The sequence below is a fragment of the Branchiostoma lanceolatum genome, chromosome 8 (genome assembly GCF_035083965.1).
Source record: "Branchiostoma lanceolatum isolate klBraLanc5 chromosome 8, klBraLanc5.hap2, whole genome shotgun sequence".
Taxonomy (NCBI): Eukaryota; Metazoa; Chordata; class Leptocardii; order Amphioxiformes; family Branchiostomatidae; genus Branchiostoma; species Branchiostoma lanceolatum.
The window spans coordinates 7267107-7286389 of record NC_089729.1 but is presented as its reverse complement, the minus strand read 5'-3'; the positions used below and the strand labels follow the sequence as shown (position 1 = coordinate 7286389).

Here is a 19283-nt window from a genome sequence, read left to right as displayed (position 1 = left end):
GGATGATACCGTTCAATATGGCTAAATTTGGACTTGTAAAAAATAGTTAAACTGCATTTGTAGTATTCTATAGCTAAAAAAAGACACAACGTTTTCTACTTCTTCCAGTCCACTTTTTTGTTCAGATAGACTTTGTCCCTGTTGAAGAAAGTGCAGTTCTACATTCCTGGTTAACTTATGATAACCTCAGCGTGCCAACTATCAGAACTAATATAGATAACGTTAGGTCTTGTTTGGCAACATGATGGTGAGCGAGACTCACTTAATCATCGTGTATTGTTTCTAAAGCTGTTTCAATTAACCTACACCCCAACCACCCACCCACTTCTAATTTATGTGAAAGTCCTGGTCTACATTAAACAAGTTGTTTTTACTTTCGAGCGTTGCATCATCGAAACCAACGTATTGCTTCAAACATCGGCAGTGTTTATCAGATCAGGCCATTATGCTAACATAACATAACCGTTAAACCGTGTCATAAGCAACGGTGCGTTCGTCTTGTGTATCGGTTGTTACAATCATAGCCAGGACTGGCAAAATGTGCTATGGAAGCGACTATTTTGATTGCTGGAGACGGAAAGGTTAACGTTCGCTCCCAAAGTAGGCTGACGTCATGGGGAATCCCCGCATGGAAATACCCGCCCGTTACTAGTTTTCTACGTACACAACTTGTAGGTACCAGTTTAAGCAGGCCGTGAGATCTTTTTTGTAAGACACACCACTTCGGGACGCAGGAATTTAATATTAGGTTCCTCAAGCTCCAAGGGTGAGGATATTTGGTGGAAGATACACATATACAGCTGTCCACGTAGGTGCTCAAGGTAATTTTTACGTGACAGCTACCCTGTTCAAAATGGCTGACACTGCGTTCTTGTTGACTTTGGCTGTGTGAACTGTTGAATCTCATTTCTCCTGCTAACCTACCGACGATCACCATTCTGTACCGACGACTGTGCACCATTTGTCCTTCAGGCTTGATGAAGGGTATTTTCGCTACGTACCTGCCTTGAACAGCTGGCCGCCACCCCAGCCAAACGCCACCACCCACCACCCATGCAATGTCTGGTGCACGTCCTAAAGTTTATGCTCGGCGGTCTTCAAGCAGCAGCTCGGATGAGGACACGGGAGCTCTGTGCCGCCTAGCTGACCCAGGGGAACTTGCAGTCTCGCCCAGAGATGCTCAGATAGATCAAGGTGAGCTCTGTCTCGAATGGGGGTTCATTTTTGGGTTACTGGCATGGCACTGTGTTGTTGGGTGATTTGTGTGGTATGGTATCACGTTACACATTCTAACGTTCTACTTCTTTCGTATGTAGCTGACTTGCAGCTCAGCGTGGCCAGTCAGCAGCCAGGCACTGTTCAGGGCATCAGCTACACTGGTCATGTGGAGGGCAAGGACAACGTCTTACTTCAGCCTGGGGCCAACTGTGAGCTAACATTCAACAGCCCTCTTATCCAACACGTCACACACGTCACGTACGCCGACGGTGAGTGTCAAAAGAAATCACGAAAGTAGGGTATCAGTTTACCTTGCCATATTGTTCCATATACGCAGGCGTGTAGTGTGACAAACGTTTCCTAGCCGAATTTCTTTGTTTCATGTTTAGTGAAAACAAAGATTTTCCCATCTCAGACGAATAAAGTGCCTGCTTTCGATGGCTGTTTGTGCGATTTTCCAAAATATAAGAACTGTTGTAACGAGGTCGCTGTATCATATGTTTTCAATGTGTTTCTGTAGGGGCTGAAATGACATATGACGATGACGAGGAAGGTATACAGGACCAGGCACACCCAGCAGCTATCGACAGACTGGACGACCTGGCAAGCTTGGCCAACATTCCCGCACGTCGCCCGCCCATAAATGGTAATGTTATTTCTTAAGTTTCCTGTGATAAGTTCCGGGAAGAGGCTAAAGGTTAACGTTATATGACGCACCAGTCTTCAAACTATGTTCACATTAGTGCATTGAGACAAACAGTAAGTGCATACATGTGTTTTTTTATGGTAGTTTGTAAACATTAATTCACGTTGATTATTAGAGGCAGCTTACTGTATATTATTGATACACAATGATTCGTTAAGATTGCTCTGCATCACAATGTGTGGGGTGGGTGGACAATGAACCCTTGCATATATTATATGTCTGTATCTATGTGTTTTGTTCCGTGCACATGTATCAGAGCCTACCCATTATCTTTTAATCATGGTATCAGCTTTGTTACAGCATCTATAAAATGCGTGTTAGGACGCCATAGACCAATGTGACGACACATGATTCATTACAAGATATGTCACAATGTTCCCATCAGATAGTACCATCACAATAATGGTTACAGACAGGTAAAGTTCATCTCAACTTTGCCATAATAATGGATTTCATCAGAAACGTCTAACAATTTCCCCAGCTGTATCATATATTTCATATTACCATTTTACTATAGGCAAATTTAGACAATGCATTCCGTCCCATTGTCTTTTCAGTGCGAAGGCCGAAGATTCCATCCACAGAGCAGCTAGAATGGCTGAAGTGGCATCTAAAACGGCTCTACAGGACGAAGTTGGGGGAGTTTCAGCCTCTTCCTTGGTTTGACGACCTTCATCTACAACTAAAGGACGTGTACACAAACCTTCAAATAGTCCGGAAGGACAGGGCAGATAGGGATCTACCATTCAGGCGGTCAGGGAGGGGGGACGCAGGGAAACGGTCTGGTGGTATTGGTCGTTATTCTAGAGAAGGTTCTGGGTTGATCAGGATAGAGCAGATATTTGATGTGAATAGGAATGGAGAGATTCCTAGTGTAGAGGACCACGGAGAATTTGAGGATGAGGAAACTGAAAAACCAAAGAGAATAAGAATAGAGGGTCCACCAGGCATAGGGAAGAGTATACAGTGTCGTAAGTTGGCGTGTGACTGGTCCAGTGACTCATTCCGGCAGTTCGACTTCGCTTTCCTCTTGCAAATGCGTTACTTTAGTGGTGACGTTAAAGATGCCATTTTTGATCAGCTCTTGCCCGAGGACACAGACATAGACAGAGAGGGCCTATGGTCGTACATAAGAAAGGCTACAAATCAGCCCAAAGTGCTGTTTATTCTAGATGGTTTAGATGAGTTGAAACCTCTGGTTAGACAGAAGTCAGACGTGATTAAGCTGATACAACAAAGGGTCATGACTGATGTTACTGTTGTGGTTACGTCTCGTCCTCATGAGTGCACTGCAGACCTGAAAGGTTGCCCATTATATTGTAATATCAAGGGCTACACAAAGATGAATAGCCAGGAGTACATACATAAATACTTCAGCGGGCGCCCTGAACTTGCAAATAGTCTTGGGGCGCGGATAGCTGGAAACAATGAGCTAGCGGAGTTGGCTATAAATCCCCTCAACACCATGTTACTTTGTATCGTTTGGGAAGACAATGATGGTTCACTTCCGTCGACAGTCACGGGTTTATTCTCTAGCTTGGTCCTCTGCATTGTCAAACGTTACTGCAGCAAGAACGACATAGATATAACTGGCACAACAATCCCTGACAATGTACATGATGAGCTTATAAAGTTGGGCAGAGTCGCTTGGGAAGGTCTCCTCCGTAATGAGGTGAATTTCGATGAGGCTGATTTTAAGTCCATGGAGATGCTTAAATTTGGATTTCTCACGAAGGACTTAGGGGCATCCCGCATCGAAGCTTCTTTCGTTTGGTCGTTTCTGCACAAAACCTTCCAAGAGTATTTTGCTGCTGTTTGCTTGTCTAAAGATGCCACTAAGCAGGAGGACTTTGGTGGCACTGTGCCAACTGGCATGTGTGAATTCATTCCACACCAGCTTTATCTGGTAGAACCACGTGTCAGACGTTCACAGGCAAATGCGTCTTTGACCGGTCCTACTTTCAAAGAACGTGTCTTGCAATCGCTGAACAGTGATAATTTGCACCAGGTATGCCTGTTTCTTGTTGGTATCTTAAAGACCCGCTCACGAGCAGTATTTGAATGCTTTAGAAGTCGTCTCCAGACCTTGCGAAGCAGTGGTGATACTGATGCAAAAGACGAGCATAGAGCTCTGTTTCTGTTCTGCATCAAATGTTTGATTGAGAGTGAAGGTGACCCAGATCTAGTTAGAGTTCTGTACCCCTGTCTTCCACAGACTATCGATGTTTCGGATCTCTTTGGTCAAGTGCATGATGACACCTGGCATTTAGGTCTTACTTTGATTTTAAACTCAGAGTGTCCAGGGGTAACCCGCGTTGATATAAACCTATCGACGCATCCGATGACTAAAGAGCTGGCTGTAGCATTGGGAAGAAATAGATTTGTGACACATCTCTCAATAACCAAGCTTGAACTAGATGACATGTCAGTTCTTAGATTGAATACCGAGCAGCAGGAGATTCCTCTGTGGGAAGTCTTGGAAATGACCCAGTCTATTCGTGTCTTCTTCGTCCAAATCCTCGGGCTTACAACTAGTGACAGAGACTACACAATGATGACAAAACTGTTTCGTGCCATGTCCCTTTGCACGCCTCTGTCCTCTATTATCTTGAAGTTGCACATGATGGAGGAGTCTGACATGTTTTGTCCCCAGGAAGACTTTATAAGCTTAACCACATTGAAGTCACATTTTAGCCACATATTATTTCCGGGTATTCGTCTCCCTGTGGACCTCTTAGCCTCATTGAGCACACTCACCACATTGAAGTTTTGGATCCATGGAACATTCCAACATCACCGCAAAACAGAAAATTACTTCTACGAGTCAGACTCGGACGGCGGAGGCGTGTATGGAGGAACTGATGATGAGTTGGAAGATTACGTTTGTGGGAGTGTTAATGACCAGGATTTCAACGAGTCCGTTGGAAGGCTTCTTTGTGAGTCCAAGACCATCCGGACCTTCAGTTTACATATGATGTACAGGTGCACGGTCTTCAAGAATGCCAACGATCTTATAAGTATCTTGTCTAACATGATATCTGTTAATGAGGTCCTTCGGCACTTTGTGGTACATTTTTCTTTCTATCACAGGCAGAAAGACAGAAGCAACCCTATCACTTACAGTGAGTTAACTCGGTTGCACATCTTCAGGGTGGTAGAAGCTCTGGCTCATAATACGAGCTTGGGGACGTTTGATTCATTCATTGACGATGATGTTGGCGTTTCAAGAAACGAGGAGGAACATTCCTCAAGTGAGGGAGATGAAATTGATTCTACCGGAAGTCCATGCCAACCCGGAAGCAATCAGAGTCAATCTCCCAGAGGCAGCCGCCTTAATGAGACAGATCAGGATCGGCTTTGGCCTTCTATCGCTTCAGTCTTCCAGTATAACACAGTTTTGCATGAGCTGAATCTCACGTTTAAGTACTGTCTCACTGACAGCCCGGAATCGGTACAGAGAATGGCAGATGCCATCCTTGCGTTGGCTGGAAACAGAACACTCCGCACAGTTAAACTCGCCGTGATTCTGTATAGATTCAAAACTAGTTACGTTGGCCGTTTGGGCTTAAACGCTTCGGTAACTGGAATTGGCAACGTTGACGAAGTATAGGAAATGTCGTCAGCAGAAACACTACTCTGAAATGTCTACATTTCCACAAAGCTGACGACCCCTGGAGGCGTGCTAGTCGTGAAAGGGTTCGCACAATGGTGTGTCAAACCGATAAAACATGGCACGTGACGGTGTCAAAACCTGCCATAGAACAATTAGCATCTGCTACACAGAGAAACATGGTGTTGAGAGAGTTTTCAGTTATGGGTTTTAGCTGTGAGGACGAGGACGAGGAAGTCCAAGAGTTGGTAGATGAAATGGTCTCGTCTGCACGTCACGACCTTAACATCACATTTTCAATCTCCTAGCCTGCTTTTCAAAATCTACAAAGTCGCCAAATTGAGTTTCAATACCAATCTCATAAGCACGTCTACTTACGTTTGACTTTGAGTATATAATAATTTCGTATCATTGTTAGGGGTATTGCTGTAGATATGATGGAATCATTTAATCTGCTTTTGCCAAGCATTACACCCAACTAATGCACCCCATAAGTTTCTCTACCATTCGAAAATCTTTGCACCAAATATGTTCATATGTTCACAATATACCAATAGATCTAGTTTACGAGTTCATGATGCTACTAGTGTATATTCTACCAGTTGTTAAGAGAATGTCAACTTATGTTTCAGCTTGATTCGGATGCAGACTAATGTATTGCAGATTTCTGCGGCATGAAAACCTGGGACGATTTTTGCATTGATATCATCAAAAGTTACTGTAGTAGCATCGCAGTGAGCGTTGGATGCTCAAATTCTTTGTATGCGGGGAGTTGTATTTCTGTGTGGTCATATCTGTATACATGCTATGAATCTGTATTATAACTGCGCATGTAGCTAGAAATATAATCACGGAGATTATTGTACCGATGATTTATTCCTTCTCAAGTGGTACAGACTAGTACTAGTCATCACAATACGTGCATTGAAATGAATATTGAGTGTGCATACAACTCTACATTCATAAATCAGCGATGTCACTAAAGGGATGATCAAGTTTAGATATTTAGAATATCTGAAGAATATCATTTTACAGCTGGAAACATTTTGAAAGAAAATATACATCTTGATAACTTTGTGATGTGCGCGCTCTACACGCCTTTGACTCTAGAATCTTTTTTTCCACTTTCCGATACATAAAATGATATCATTGACTTAGAGTAATATTACTTATTTCTGATTTGCGGACTGGTCCGACCATATACGTCATCTCGCGTGATTTCGGTTGTCGAACAAACCTCTTTCCACAAATCGTCAATCTGGCAACCGATCGCAGCTCTTGTTAAAGAGGAAGTCTGTTTAACAAGACTAAGACTGTTAGATTTGGAATATCAACTTGTTAAGAAATATTTCAAAGCGCCACATCCCAAAAAGGCACAGAGATATTTTTCTTCTAGTCCTCTCAGATAGACTTGACCCTGCTGATAGTGCAGTTCTACATTCCTGGTTATATTATAACCGCAGTGTGACAACTATCAGAAAAATATAGATTACTCTTGTTTGGCAACATGATGGCGAGCGGGGCTCACTTCAAAACCCTGTCCCCGTATGGACTGGCCGAATTCTGTGGAGACCACGCTACTCCTTTTTAGCCTCGGAGATGACGTTCTCTGGCTTGGCACGTTTGAACCACTCGACCCATGCACCGTCGAACACCGGCACGTCCTCCTTCCCGCATAGATAGGCGGCCAGTACGAGGCCACAGGCCGTCATGCCCGAGCCGCAGGTCGCTACCATCGGACCGGACAGGTCTGCACCTAGTGAGATGGGAAGATGGGGATGGAGTCTTATTTCTGCAACAAACCTGGGTAAGATCACCCTATGTAAAAGTGGTTTTGCAAGTAAGAAAGACTTAGAAATATAGAGTTGAAAAAATCAGAGCTCGAGCATTTACATGCTTATGCTAACCCGAACTCCCATTAAGAATTAATCCATAATTAATCCATACATACCTGCAGCCGCGAACACTTCTCGGAGTTTCTCCGGAGGTTTGACGGTTTTACTCTCCGGATCCAGGATCTTACCGAACGGCATGTTCAGACTGTTAGGGATGTGACCAGGTTCGCAGTCTATGGAGAGGGAAAAGTAATAAAAAATCAACTGTCATCATAATGTCTTCAACAATATAAGGGGTTGAGTATGACATACTGCAATACTCCCTTATTACAGGTATAAAAAAATACGGACGAAATAGCTGACAAAATAGTTTTCAATGACAGTTTACCCGATGCACCTCATTTTATATTTTTGGCATATGCCTGCTGTTTTCTTCAGTACTGGCGGGTCAACATAACCGGAACACGTACTTAAGACCTCAAATATCAAAACATCTTTATTGACACATCAAAAGTACGGCGACTTTCGAGCATATGAATAAATCAACATGAGTCTGACGTATCATTCCCACCACTAATTCTTTTTGGGGTATAACCTATTGTTGCACAGTACCGAGTCTACCGACCTGCCCTAGGTTCCGGTTCCGTCCCGTTGAACCTGCCAGGCGGTCGTGCGTCCACAACCTGCGCAGTCTTGTCGGCCAGGTTAGTCGTCATGAAGTCAAAGTCGCGCACGAGGGCGGGAGTGTAGGTGGCCTTGAATGCGGCTTTATCGACCTAATGATGTAAAGATGAAGAAATTCATCATTCTTCAGGTAAAATCAGACAATGTGCTCTATCCTGGCATTCGTACGTTGCCCCATCAAAACTACATACTCTGAAGACATAATCGTTTAGGTCTATATTAGTCGAAAAAACAGATACAACAGAAGTGAGCTTTGGTTTATCATCAGTTTTTCGGGCAGCAGTTCTTTCATTAGCACAGACCTTGGGGATCTCGTTGGACACACCGCGCCCCTCCGCGCGCCACTTGGCCAGTCCACCGTTCAGGACGGACACCAGGGGGTGACCAAACACGCGAAACATCCACCACACACGCTGGGCAGAGAACAGACCCATGTCTGGGAAGTCAGAAAAACTGTTTCAGACGGTTGTTTCGAAATCTGATCTTCGATAATCGACTATGGCCAATGACAGTATTATTTTATTATATTGATGAATAGCTAGCTATGCAATTTCAGGACACAAGTGTAAACTTCAAACATGCTGTGACATGTTTTAATAGTGAGTAAAGGGTACTGATGCTGAACAGACCTGAACCATCGTAGACAACCACGTGCGTGCTGTTATCCACGCCTAGACTGCCGACGTAACTTTCGAAGTCTTCGGGGGACGGCAGCATGTTGTCGTACTGACTTGCCTTGTCACAGCAGTCCTGTAACATTAAAGCGACATGGGTTTTTTTTCTAAATCACAAATAGAATTTCAAATCATTCACCCGTCTAGGGATGATATAAAAGACATAGACGTCAAAATATCATCTTTACAAGACGGCATAAAACGTCTGCAGCTCATTTTTCGCTTACATTTTGACAACTGAAACATTTCTATACAGACCTCTTGATCAAAGAAGAGTGCGCCCGGGATGTGTTGCAGTTTGTACTCGCCCCGCTGGTCGCGCTTCTGCTTGGGCAGGTACCAGGAGCAGTCCAGCACGCGGATGGCCCGAGACGACAGGGACGGGGACGCCAGCCGCTCCGCCAGCCAGGGCACGTTCACCAGGGTCGACACTGACGCCATCTTCCGCAACGTTTATTCCAACTTAGCCACTGGAATATACAAAAGCACAAATAGCAACGTGATTTGCCATATTTAGCCTCAGTTGTGACTCTCTGTGTCCTTCGGGTGCAAATTTTGGAACGCGTCCGACTCTTAATCAAACCTCATAGCTATCAAGTTTGTAAGTAATATCTTCTTCTACATTAACATGTCGGATTAGTTCTAACTTAAAGGTTTATCTTTTTCCACCATTTAAACAGATGCAGATGCCACACCACTTAGTTCTTAAGACTTAGTTACAGTGGATGTAAATTCGTTTTGTAATGAAACAGTTGGCCAATTGTTTCTTTTAAGCAAGTCTCCGCCAGCTGAAAAATTTGTATGGAGAAGATTTCAAAGGTTTCCGAGAAGCAATCCACCAGCGGTCACAAGCAGAAATTACTGGCTTCGTTGCCAAGGACAGGGGACAAAACACATACTGTGGAGGGATAAAAATCGGGCCTCAGGCTAGGCTCGCGGAGATTCATTGTGTTTGTGCAAATGGATACAGCTAATGGTGCATGCACTTTGAAGTGATCTCGCTGCTGAGCTGCAGACGTGACATGAAATGTAAATGAACTCCGAATGGACGAACCTTGGACGAACTGAGATGTGTCGTGGGAAGGAAGAAAGAAGGAGAAGAAAGAAGGTTGAAGAAAGGAAAGCGATGCTGTGGGTGTAATGAGTGGATAATGATTTGCAAAATTAGTTTTCCACACAAATATGGGAACGTAAAAGAATGTGAGGTGCGCTAATCAGTTTAAAGAGACATTGACATCGTCATTTCTGCTGAGTCACTGCGTATTGTAAGAGGTTGTTCAAGGTTGGTTCTCATGCTTTTAACTTGGCGACCTCAGTAGTCCTTTCTTTGGCGTAAATGCTGGTTGTCCGTCTGAAACACTGTATTCAGAACTGGACAAAATAGATGCATAAGACACATCGTTCCGGTGGTCCTGTTCTAGCTATAGACAATGATAAAAATAGAAAACAAGAATTCTCTACTGTGTCTCAACTTTAGAACCTGTTTTATAAAACCACTTAAAGCACGGGTCGTGTGAAAAATTGTACTACATATAACGCAGTAAATATTCTATGAATTCGCATCTTACTGCATGCATGCATTTCAAAACTGACATCTAAAAAATATTACATTTGCCATTTCCGGCTTGTAGTGTTTATAATATCGAAGATGGGAAACGGAAACACGGTGGTTGTTGAAAAGCGTCCACAAGACTGAGATACAGTATTTTCAGTTATGACGTTTGGGCATAAAGCAAGACAGAAGTAGAAAGGCGCAATTTACCGTTACATTGGATAGGAGTAGCAACTGCCTTCTTAAGACTAAAAACAATAACTTTATCTAAACACAGCGGTTAAGTTTATCTTAATCATCACGTAGTTAGAACTGCAACCACCTACCAAATGTAAACAAATTTTGAATACTAGTAGACCGATTAAAGGCCTTGACAACAGTAAGACGGCATTTCGTACTACAGACCCTGAAATGCTGACATTAAAGAGCGAAGGCGTCGCACGTACGCACCGTGGCCGTCACAAAAGCCTCTCTTCGATCACTGGCGAGACCGGGTATATTGTGCTCTGTGCATCAAGAATTGCGCTAGCATTTACACACTTTTATCAAACGCCTTTGGACCTTTCACGGTGTCATCACGGTGTCACTGTGAAGACATAAGGCTTGAGTTTCATACGATTGAGGAGCTCAAAACAACATCGAGGACAACAGTGCAAGACCCTACCTGACCAACACACCTGTACCAGCCCCCGTTTTCCTGTGAGTGGCAACCGCTTAGGGTCAACCCTAGGGAATGGTGCACTTTGGGAGGGGTGGTGGGATGGAGAAGTGGACAAATCAATCTGTATCTTACGTTCAATATCTACTCTAGAAGCACTCGGTTTCCCTTGAGCAGCATACACTACATATTTGTGATGCCAACACACCTTCGTGAACTTTTCTCGCATCCGTTATCTTTCCCCCATACCATTTTGGAATAGTCCACATCTGAAGCATGATGGGAACCTAACCGGAAGTGAACCTACCCACTTCCTCCTCAAATTTCCTGCTGCGGGATTCGTGTAGACTGTCCAGAGTCCGCGGATCTTGGCTAATTTTACCAACTTTACAGAAGAATTTCTCGACGATATCGAGGTAAGAGGTAGATAATAGAGTAGAGAAGTATGTGATATCATCATAGCTGCCGACAGAATCTCCGAAAATATTGAAAAATCGATCTAAACATGGCCGCCTACCTGGCTTCCTCAGTTCCTGTCTTCCCGGCCCCCTCTCATGATCTCACTGAAATGTTGGCAGGGTTGAGAGCGGAAACAAAATTATTAGCAATGCCATGAATATCGTAAACATTGTTTACAAAAGATACAGTTAGCATCACGTAGTAGTATATAGCCCTTTGAGGCTCGCACCAACGTTGTGTACACTCAACCTCCTTGGTACACTACAGCCCCTCCCCGTTTCTGCCGTGTCTCATGCATATGTAAACAGTTATCAACTTTAATTTTGTTTCATGCATGTCAGGCTGATGGTTTACAGGTTACTGTTACAAATTTATATCACTACAAGAAGCTTCTACACAAGTTGCAATGCTTAGAATTGTTAACGAACGTTTTCTTCAACTATTCAACTTATTCAAACAATAAATATGAATAATACCAGTAACTTTTTCTGTTGTTTCAGTATTTATTGTAACATATTTCCAAGAACAAGTGTAACTGTTCCACCCTGCAACGATGACACAGCAGCACATCTTTGGTTATGGCCCGGTCAGCTGTGCTGCCTTTAACAAGGATTGCACTCGTACGTATGAAAGTTACTCGAGTAGAGTTACATCATAGGGACTTATCTCGGAATATACCGGTATTCGCCAATACCCACTGTCAGATATGTACTTGTACCCACATTTGATTACCCATGATAGATTTTAGAAAGTCATAACAAATTTTGTCGAGTGAAACAGTAAATTATTTGCATGCCACTACCAGGTACGTGTAGCCGCCATCACTCTAATCTCTTCATGATATGCACCTTTTTAATGTATAATTACTCAAAAGCAAATAGCTGATGGTGAAGTTTCCTTGTATGTTCCAGAGGTGGCTCTGTCCCCCAACAACAGTGAGGTCCACATCTATGAGTCACGTGGGAAGAGCTGGGAGAAGATCCATGAGCTAAAGGAGGTAAGGATGGCATGTCCATGTGGCTATCACACACCTCAGGAACATTGATCGTGGAGTCTACATATTCTCTCAGACTATAAGTATTAGTAAACTACCTTTAATGAAGTTTGTCAAACATGTATTTATTGAAGTTTTCAAGAAAGCTGAAGGCTTGTCAAGTTGAAGCATACACGATACAGGAATGAATATTGTTACTATGATAAATACTACACGTAAAACTGTATTGATTCTATATGCTAGCTTTACATGTATTGGCCAATCTTTCATCTGTCATTTTTAAATCAGCATTACAGACAAATCTGAAATGATCTACCCCAATAGCTCTGATTTTACAATAGTTTGATTAGGTGTATGCAAGACATTATAAGGACCATAACGTTATAAACATTTTGATAAATGAAACTGTTTAACAGATTTTTACATCTGTTCTTATGGGATTGATTTTTGCAAACCAGTTTATCTAAAATGTGTATGCAAATAAATAGATAAGTATGTGTGAAGGTGTTACAAGAATTCATCTTGTTGTCTCTTTTTGTTCCTGGTAACTTTTCCCCCTCGTCTGACCCTTCTGTCGCCCGTGCGGTCCCTTCATCTCCGTCTCATTCCTTGTTCCTTTCCTGTCTTTTCTTTGTCTCTCTGCACACACTGTGGTTTTGGTCAGCACAACAATGCAGTAAGTCACAGATTTCTCTTCTCTTGTCTCGCTACAGCGTGTGTTTGTTCAGTGTTGCATCCCCTGCTTTTTGGTTTTTGATAATTTTTCTCTAGTGGTAACCATACCATGCTGGTGTTCTTCCTTCCTTTCTGTCAGCTCAGTACCCCCTTTAGATATTTTATTATTTCAGAAATTTCATAGCATTGATAGAAATGCCATTATAAAAAGAATGCACTAACATTTTGCAGTGGACTGCCATACTAACTGACATGCATATGCATAAAGGTGTGAGCTTTTTGGCTTACTTGCATGTAGATTATTTAGTACTTATGACAGCAAGTGTGTTTTAATTTTAAGATTTTAATGAGGAAAACTTGTGTACTAGCCACTCATATACATTGCAGTTTAACTTAACCTGCAATACCATGAAGTCAACTTTTGCATGTGTTTTGCAATTGTTTGGACATTTAAAATTCAAGCGTTTTTTTTATGTGACCAAAATTGGCCAAAAGGTTACTGGTACTAGTATATGTGACTTTGTCTACTTTTCACCATGGACAGTAGACAAAGTGTTGGTAGATGTGTTGTTATGAATTACTAAAACCCTTCTCATCATAACATGACACATATAACTTGAATGAGTGGAACATGTATGCAAGTGGTCGTTTGTGTTTTCTCCCCAGCATGGCCAGTGTGTGACCGGCATTGACTGGGCCCCGAACTCCAACCGGATTGTGACATGTGGTGCTGTGAGTATTGTTTCTTTGTCTAAAACAGAAAAGAAAGATTTGCCTTCTTTAGTCATAGCATTGAAATAACTTTGGCTACCATGAAAAGCTATTCACATTTGTACTGCCTACTGAATTGAAAGAAGCAATCCTTTAAACCAATAGCAGTATACAGAAATACAATTGATCAGTAGTTAGGTACATGTTATTGTACATGATGTATTATGTTAAACAAGGAATATATATCTACTAGACCACATTTCTGCATGTGATTATGTATAGGTACAGTGACATGATTAATGTTAGAAAGCTGTGTTGTGGACCGGAATGCTTATGTGCGGGTGCTCCAGGACAATACAGTCCTACAGTGACAGCCATGACCAGTAATGTTAGAAAGTTGTGTTGTTTTCTAGGACTGGAATGCCTATATGTGGGTGCTCCAGTACAGTACAGGTACAGTGACAGCCATTACCAGTAATGTTAGAAAGCTGTGTTGTTTTCCAGGACCGGAATGCTTATGTGTGGGTGCTCCAGGACAGTACAGTACTACAGTGTCAGTCATGACCAGTGATGTTAGAAAGTTGTGTTGTTTTCCTGGAACGGAATGCTTATGTGTGGGTGCTCCAGGACAGTACAGTACTACAGTGTCAGTCATGACCAGTGATGTTAGAAAGTTGTGTTGTTTTCCAGGACCGGAATGCTTATGTGTGGGTGCTCCAGGACGGCTCCTGGCGCCCGACCCTGGTTATCCTGCGCATCAACCGTGCTGCTACCTGCGTCAAGTGGTCACCCCTAGGTCAGTCTTATCATCACATTAGCCACATACATGTAATTAGCCACATAATGAGAGACATTGCAAAATTCATTTTGTATCCCCAGTGTATCATGTAGATTGATTTTGTTCTAAATCAAGTGCATATGTATTAGAAATTGTGGTAAAGTTCTCTTTTGAACAAATCAGAAATTCTCAAGATATTTCAGGGAGAGCAAATCCTCTATCTCCTTGAATCTAGGCATGCAGACATGTACATTTTGTAGTGGCCCCACAATGCTGGTTAAAGGCAACCAATCAAATGCAATATTAGGAATTGGAAAATGGAAATTTAAAAGAATGCTGAAATCTTTACGGTAGTGACATTTACTAACATTGTTTAGCACATTTGCGTACTAACTTCATACTTTTCGGATTTTAAAACCGTGAAAAATTGTGCCGTATGATGATGCCCTTAGTTTCGCGAGCCTACAAAAACTCCGGCCACAATTTTCAGTGAGTTCTCACATCACAACAACGTCTTATTTTTACATCGTGGACGTTGCTATACATTGTGATAGTGTTGTTTGAACTAATCATGTTTAGAAATGACTAACTAAATTGACTTTTTGGACACTTATATTGCTTGGGTTTCTTTTAATATGTTGGGGGAAGTAATGCACTAACAAGTCTTTGTCTGTGCAGAGAACAAGTTTGCGGTTGGGAGCGGGTCCCGCCTCATCTCGGTCTGCTACTTTGAGGAGGAGAACAACTGGTGGGTCAGCAAGCACATCAAGAAGCCCATCAGATCCACTATCACATGGTGAGGGGGAATTCATTTGCTTAGTTTTATCGTCCCTGGAAGTGAGGTAATATTGTTTTTGTACAGTTTCTTGCTGGTATTTCAGCTTCAACAGAAATACTCCTAAGAATCTGAATGAGAATATTTCTCAAGTCAAAACGAAATTGCATTGCAATCAATCAGGTTTAACAATGTTAGTTTCTATTTTGAGGAATTTTTAGTTTTAAACCACATTGTGAATTTTTCACCCACAGTCTGGATTGGCATCCCAACAACATCCTGCTCGCTGCTGGGTCATCGGACTTCAAGGCAAGGTAAGACAAGTTAGCTATAAATTTGCCAGATACAGTTTTGAGTTTATCTTTTCATTTCAGAAATGTACAGAAAACTACAGTAACACTCTCAAAAGAAAAGATTATCTTGTGAATTTCAATATCAAACATAATCATGTATAAACTGTGTTTGTTCCTATTTATCAGATACGTACTGATTCAGCCCAACATTGTCCCCAGGACCTGTCCCACCGTCTTGGGAAGGAAAATTGTTTGTCAGGATGGACAAAAATGTCATCCCATCCATCCAGAAAAGCTGAACTTCACGACATAAAACTGATAAAAATGCATTTTTGTAAGCTAAAATGTCAGATTTAACAAGGAAAAGTAACAACATATGCTCCCAAACAATGAGTGGAACAGAAAAAAATGTCAAGCTGCAGACAGCCCTGATCCAGCCGCTGTTGTTTCCATGTCTAAACTGTAATGATGTGTTTGTCCATATTAGTCAGACATGTACTGATCCAGCCGCTGTTGTTTCCTCAGGGTGTTCTCAGCCTATGTGAAGGAGGTGGAGAAGAAGCCCAGCCCCACCAGCTGGGGCAGTAAGATGCCCTTTGGCAACCTCATGTCGGAGTTCTCCAACTCGCCATATGGGGGTGAGTAACAGTACTAGTTATACAACAAGGAAAAGACTTCAGTTTCTTAGACATGGAAATTTACTGCCATTGTGGATGTTTGGTCTCTCTAACTGCTGTCTAGTTGTACAGGGCAAAGAAAAACACAAATATACAGGGAAAGCACAAATATACAGGGGCCTTTAAAATGCAGACTTAGGACATTTTATAAGCATTGCTAAAACAGTTGTACCTTTTTTATTGTGTATCTAAAAAAGATAAAGTAGAATACAATGCAAGCATGTCTATTCTGGTTGACTTTACTTATTCTCTAGCCTGACTAAATCGCGTTCCTAGCGCCCAGCCCAACAGATACCGCCCTGGTGGGGGTTATTAACTTATTCTCCTGCTTGAAATAAACAATTGAAAGACTAGGTAAAAACATTCTCTAATTTGTTTATCAATGCTACAGGTGGCTGGGTGCACTCTGTGTGCTTCAGTGAGTCTGGAGAGAAGCTGTGCTGGGTGGCCCATGACAGCAGCCTGTCTGTGGTGGACTCAGGCAATGGCATGGCCCAATCCTCCACTAAGACTGAGTTCCTTCCCTTCCTGTCCTGTACCTGGGTCACCAACAACAGCATGGTGGTCGCTGTAAGTTCACAACCACATTGTCACACAGCAGGAAAATTGATTGGACGATGAGTCTAGTAGTAGTAGTAGTATCCAGTACATGTATTTGATTATACTGCTGCCGGGGTCCCCGACACAGGAGTGGGCAGCAGTCGGCTAGTCTTCACACTGCTCCTCCACGCGGCTCTGTCCAGGGGGTTCACGCTGGTTAGGCCGCACATCTCAATGTTTGGCCATCTCCACCATGAGTCTGCAAGCTCTTAATGACATTTGGGCAGTAATACAATCCAGTCTCCAATCTCTCGATCATTGCACGATTTTTAGGGACTGGCCAACATTGACAAGTCTTTGAGCCCAGTCTAAAGTGACGGTAGATTTTCAGTAAAAAAGTATATTTGACTCTCTGGCAGTTTCAACGCCATTCTTGTGATTAACAAAAACAATCAAAGGTGTGACACAGGTTTAAAGGGGATTTCTTGCATCCCTTTTCCCACCCAAAATACCCAATGTCAGACCCAGAAAATGCAACACATTCCTGATGACATGATTTACATTAGCCAGCAAATGTGGAGATTCTTCACACTCACAATGTCCAAATATTAATACAGTAACTGTCAGGTTGAAATGAAGAGTTGGCTGTAGCTAGCCCAGAATGAACAATAACTTTGAATATATACAGTTGTATTGCCTTGATCAGATCATACTGGAGGTTACGTTATAGATAAGCATGAGCCTTGCTGTAACAAGTGACTGTTGTGTTCCCAGGGCCACGGTTGCCTGCCGATGCTGTACCTCCATGATGACCAGGGAAACATCACCTTCCTGCACAAGCTGGACCAGAGCAAGTCGTCATCGGGCGGCGGCACCATCTCCGCCATGAAGCGCTTCCAGACCATGGACCGCATGGCCGCCACAGAGGTGGCCACCACCGACCCCAACACCATCCACCAGAACACCATCACGTATGTTCACAATATACTGTAAATGCAGAAATGTTTGCGGTGATTTTATGTTCGCAGTTCTCTTGGGGAACTCTCCAACGCGAACTTAAAACCACAGCAAAACTTTTTGCCCTCCTATGACTGTAGCGCTACTATTGTTTCAAACACGAACTTAAAACCACCGCGAACACTGCATTTTCTCCCTACCTGGAAATAAAAACCATGTGAACTTAAATGCATTTACAGTAGTACAGCACAGATCTTCCTGGACATTTCCTACCAGTGATACAAAGAAGAATTGGAAACAAAAGCCTGAACTTTCCAAAACCAAAATTGGGACTTACCTCAAAATGTAAATTAGTAGCAGTAGTTCATTTAGTGAACAAGGTTGATTCATAGAGTTCAGCCGAAAATTATGGGGTTAGTTCCGATTTATTCAAGTGATGGTTTTTGTTTATAGGGCTTAATGTCGATAATGAACTTTTGAAATTGCCATTGTCGAGTGACCAGGTTGAGACATGTATTTTCTGCCCCTCCCAGTCAGGTGATGGTCCACTCTGGCACCAAGGACCGCTGTGAGAAGTTTGTCACCATCGCTATGGACGGCAAGATGGTCATCTGGGACTTCAAGGTAAACTCAAACTGTGTTCTTGCAAACTATGAACAATATGCTGATTGCTAGTGCATTGTAATAGGAATAGATGAAAAAATCGTGGGGATTTGATATTGAAAAATCAGTTTGATGAGGAAACATATTATTGAATGTTTGGCCTTATATCTGCATTACACCACACAACACACACACACACACACACACTACATTCATGTGCAACAAACAAAAAGTGTCAAGAAGCGTCACAGCATTGCAATGTTCAGTGCAGCACAGTGACCAACGTTGCACATTTGGAGATGTTTCATGCACATGGGATAAAGTAGAGATGAGATAGTGATTACACTGTATTTTATGGGTTTTTTAATAGTTCTGTGCCACCATCATTAAATCTTGGTAATGTTAGTAATGATTTGTTGCTTATTTTTCAGTCCCTGGAGTCCTCTATCGAAGGCCTGAAACTGATGTAGACAAGAAACAACATCAGCAGACAACTACTGTTATCTCTTCACATGTACAATATGACCATGTGATGAATATGATGAAGGAAAAAGGAAATGAATATATACAGTTTGTATGAGATATTACAGTGTAAAGACGGAATATTGTACTTTTAGGAGGCAGAGGATACAACAACTTGACATGAGGAGACATTACAATAAACAGAACCAGTAGTACAGATGAGAATGCTGTGTTCTTATTTCTTCTTGAGTGATTGAGTGATTTTCCTCAAACTGTTTTGTTTTTGTAGTTGACAATGGTGGTTTCTTCAACTTCAAAAGACATCATACAAAAACATAGATAAATCCAACAGGATACAAAAGCTACAGCCTGTTTTCAGCATTGTGTTGAAGCCATTATATTTATCCCAACTACAATGTGAC

The 19283-nt window shown here is 42.3% G+C and overlaps 3 protein-coding genes across 4 annotated transcripts; 2 read left to right on the top strand and 1 right to left on the bottom strand.

Moving 5' to 3' along the window:
* The first annotated feature begins 539 nt into the window (after positions 1–539).
* Positions 540–5534, top strand: LOC136440542 (uncharacterized). The gene is made up of 5 exons (XM_066436596.1): positions 540–808; positions 973–1194; positions 1317–1487; positions 1739–1864; positions 2482–5534. Exons 2-5 carry the CDS (start codon positions 1059–1061, stop codon positions 5532–5534), a joined length of 3486 nt encoding a protein of 1161 aa, XP_066292693.1. The 5' UTR covers positions 540–808; positions 973–1058.
* An 857-nt stretch (positions 5535–6391) lies between these two features.
* On the bottom strand, positions 6392–11067 carry LOC136440059 (3-mercaptopyruvate sulfurtransferase-like). Its single transcript, XM_066435835.1, has 7 exons — positions 10944–11067; positions 8986–9197; positions 8683–8803; positions 8356–8489; positions 7995–8145; positions 7486–7602; positions 6392–7290 (listed from the first exon to the last, which is right to left on the bottom strand). Exons 2-7 carry the CDS (start codon positions 9166–9168, stop codon positions 7112–7114), a joined length of 885 nt encoding a protein of 294 aa, XP_066291932.1. The 5' UTR covers positions 9169–9197; positions 10944–11067; the 3' UTR covers positions 6392–7111.
* Positions 11068–11218: 151 nt separating this feature from the next.
* On the top strand, positions 11219–19086 carry LOC136440058 (actin-related protein 2/3 complex subunit 1A-B-like). 2 transcript variants are annotated; one of them, XM_066435833.1, is made up of 13 exons: positions 11219–11353; positions 11897–12016; positions 12308–12393; positions 13055–13066; positions 13732–13797; positions 14467–14572; positions 15233–15350; positions 15584–15643; positions 16148–16260; positions 16691–16869; positions 17614–17810; positions 18330–18420; positions 18831–19086. In XM_066435833.1, the coding sequence occupies exons 2-13, from the start codon at positions 11950–11952 to the stop codon at positions 18867–18869; spliced, it is 1134 nt and encodes a 377-aa protein (XP_066291930.1). In that variant the 5' UTR covers positions 11219–11353; positions 11897–11949; the 3' UTR covers positions 18870–19086. The 2 variants fall into 2 exon arrangements, with proteins under 2 accessions (XP_066291930.1, XP_066291931.1); XM_066435834.1 differs by lacking the exon at positions 13055–13066.
* Positions 19087–19283: the final 197 nt, after the last annotated feature.